The 1,341-nt window shown below is 51.8% G+C and overlaps 1 protein-coding gene across 1 annotated transcript; it reads right to left on the reverse strand.

Moving 5' to 3' along the window:
• Positions 1 to 347: 347 nt before the first annotated feature.
• On the reverse strand, positions 348 to 929 carry LOC119339074. Its single transcript, XM_037611248.1, has one exon. The coding sequence runs from the start codon at positions 927 to 929 to the stop codon at positions 348 to 350; it is 582 nt and encodes a 193-aa protein (XP_037467145.1).
• Positions 930 to 1,341: the final 412 nt, after the last annotated feature.

Raw genomic sequence — 1,341 nt, forward strand, 5'->3', positions numbered from 1 at the left:
ACAAGTTCGGTGTAGCTCCTCTTTAACTTGCCAGGCTCCTTGAAGATGTCCCCACTATCCCGTGTTTGGTCTTCATTGCTCCTCTGCATGTTCGCACTCGTGGTTTTAAAATCTCAACATGGCAAGAAAAATATACTATTAGTAATACTCACGCATCCTGTGGGCAAAATTAAAGCACTCGTCTACCATGTCAGAGCATCTCCAACAGAAGCGCAATGCGCGGCGCTTTAAAAAAGCGTTTATAGTGTTGAGATCGAGAAGTAGAGATAGAGAGTAGAGACTAGAGAGTATAGGATAGTTCTCAGCATAGATATAGCATAGATAGATAAAAATAGGTAGTTCAACTACTACTCCTCGTCCGACTCCTCCTTGGTGATGTCCTCCTCTGAAGTTTGAATGTAGGCATGAAGATACCGATTGTCGTCAGATTCCCAGGGTGACGCTGCTCCTAGCCTCATGTTGAATTGAGCGTCCGCTTTTCGTGTACGCTTATCCTCGCGATAGGCGTCTTGCTCCGCCCTCCTCTTCTCCCTCTCCGCCCTCCTTTGCGCGTAGAACTCACGCTCATTGATGATGTCCTGCGGGAAGCATTGGCGCCACAACGCCATGGCTTCGTCGTCCATCTCGGTGATGCCGAGACAGTGCTCCCGCCTCCGGTTGTTACGACGATCCTCGTCGGTGCTAAGCCGTGAAAGAGGCACGAGCTCCTGTGCCCGCTCCCGCGTCAGCATGTTGAGGAAGTTCCATGTTCTCTGAGGCCACCGGAGGCGCCACACCACCGTGTCGTATGCATGGGAGGCCTTGTTGGCGGTGTCAAAATTGCCGAGGTCGAGGCGCATCCCGCAGAACCGGATCTGGGCGGAGAAGCCGCCGGAGGGGCGTGCGCAGACGCCGTGGTATCCCCAAGTTTCCTGGCGATGCGGCGACATGGTGGCGCTGCGGCGACGAGGCAAGAAAGAGTGGGGAGAGAACGGTGGCGAGGCACAGAGCGGGGAGAGAGCGGTGGCAAGGCACAGAGTGGTGGGAGGGTGTTGGATTTTATAAAGCGCATCGGACGCTGCGCGCTAAAACTAGCGCATGCCCGGCCGCTTTTTCCCACGCGCGCGCGATCCTTTCCCGACATACCTGCTATCTCTACGATCTTCTCTACTGTTATATTTATTTGATATTTAATATTTATCTCTACTTCTCTACTCTCTACTTTTTTTCTTTTTAAAATACAGAGTTGGTGATGATGGTGTGCCTGCCATCCTGCAATATAGGCCGTCCGATTTATATCTGACGGATAGGAAGGAAACTATGGCAATTTTGCAGAAAGATACCCACACCCCTCTCCAGATT

Source organism: Triticum dicoccoides, chromosome 7B, assembly GCF_002162155.2.
Source record: "Triticum dicoccoides isolate Atlit2015 ecotype Zavitan chromosome 7B, WEW_v2.0, whole genome shotgun sequence".
In the NCBI taxonomy this organism is placed as follows: Eukaryota; Viridiplantae; Streptophyta; class Magnoliopsida; order Poales; family Poaceae; genus Triticum; species Triticum dicoccoides.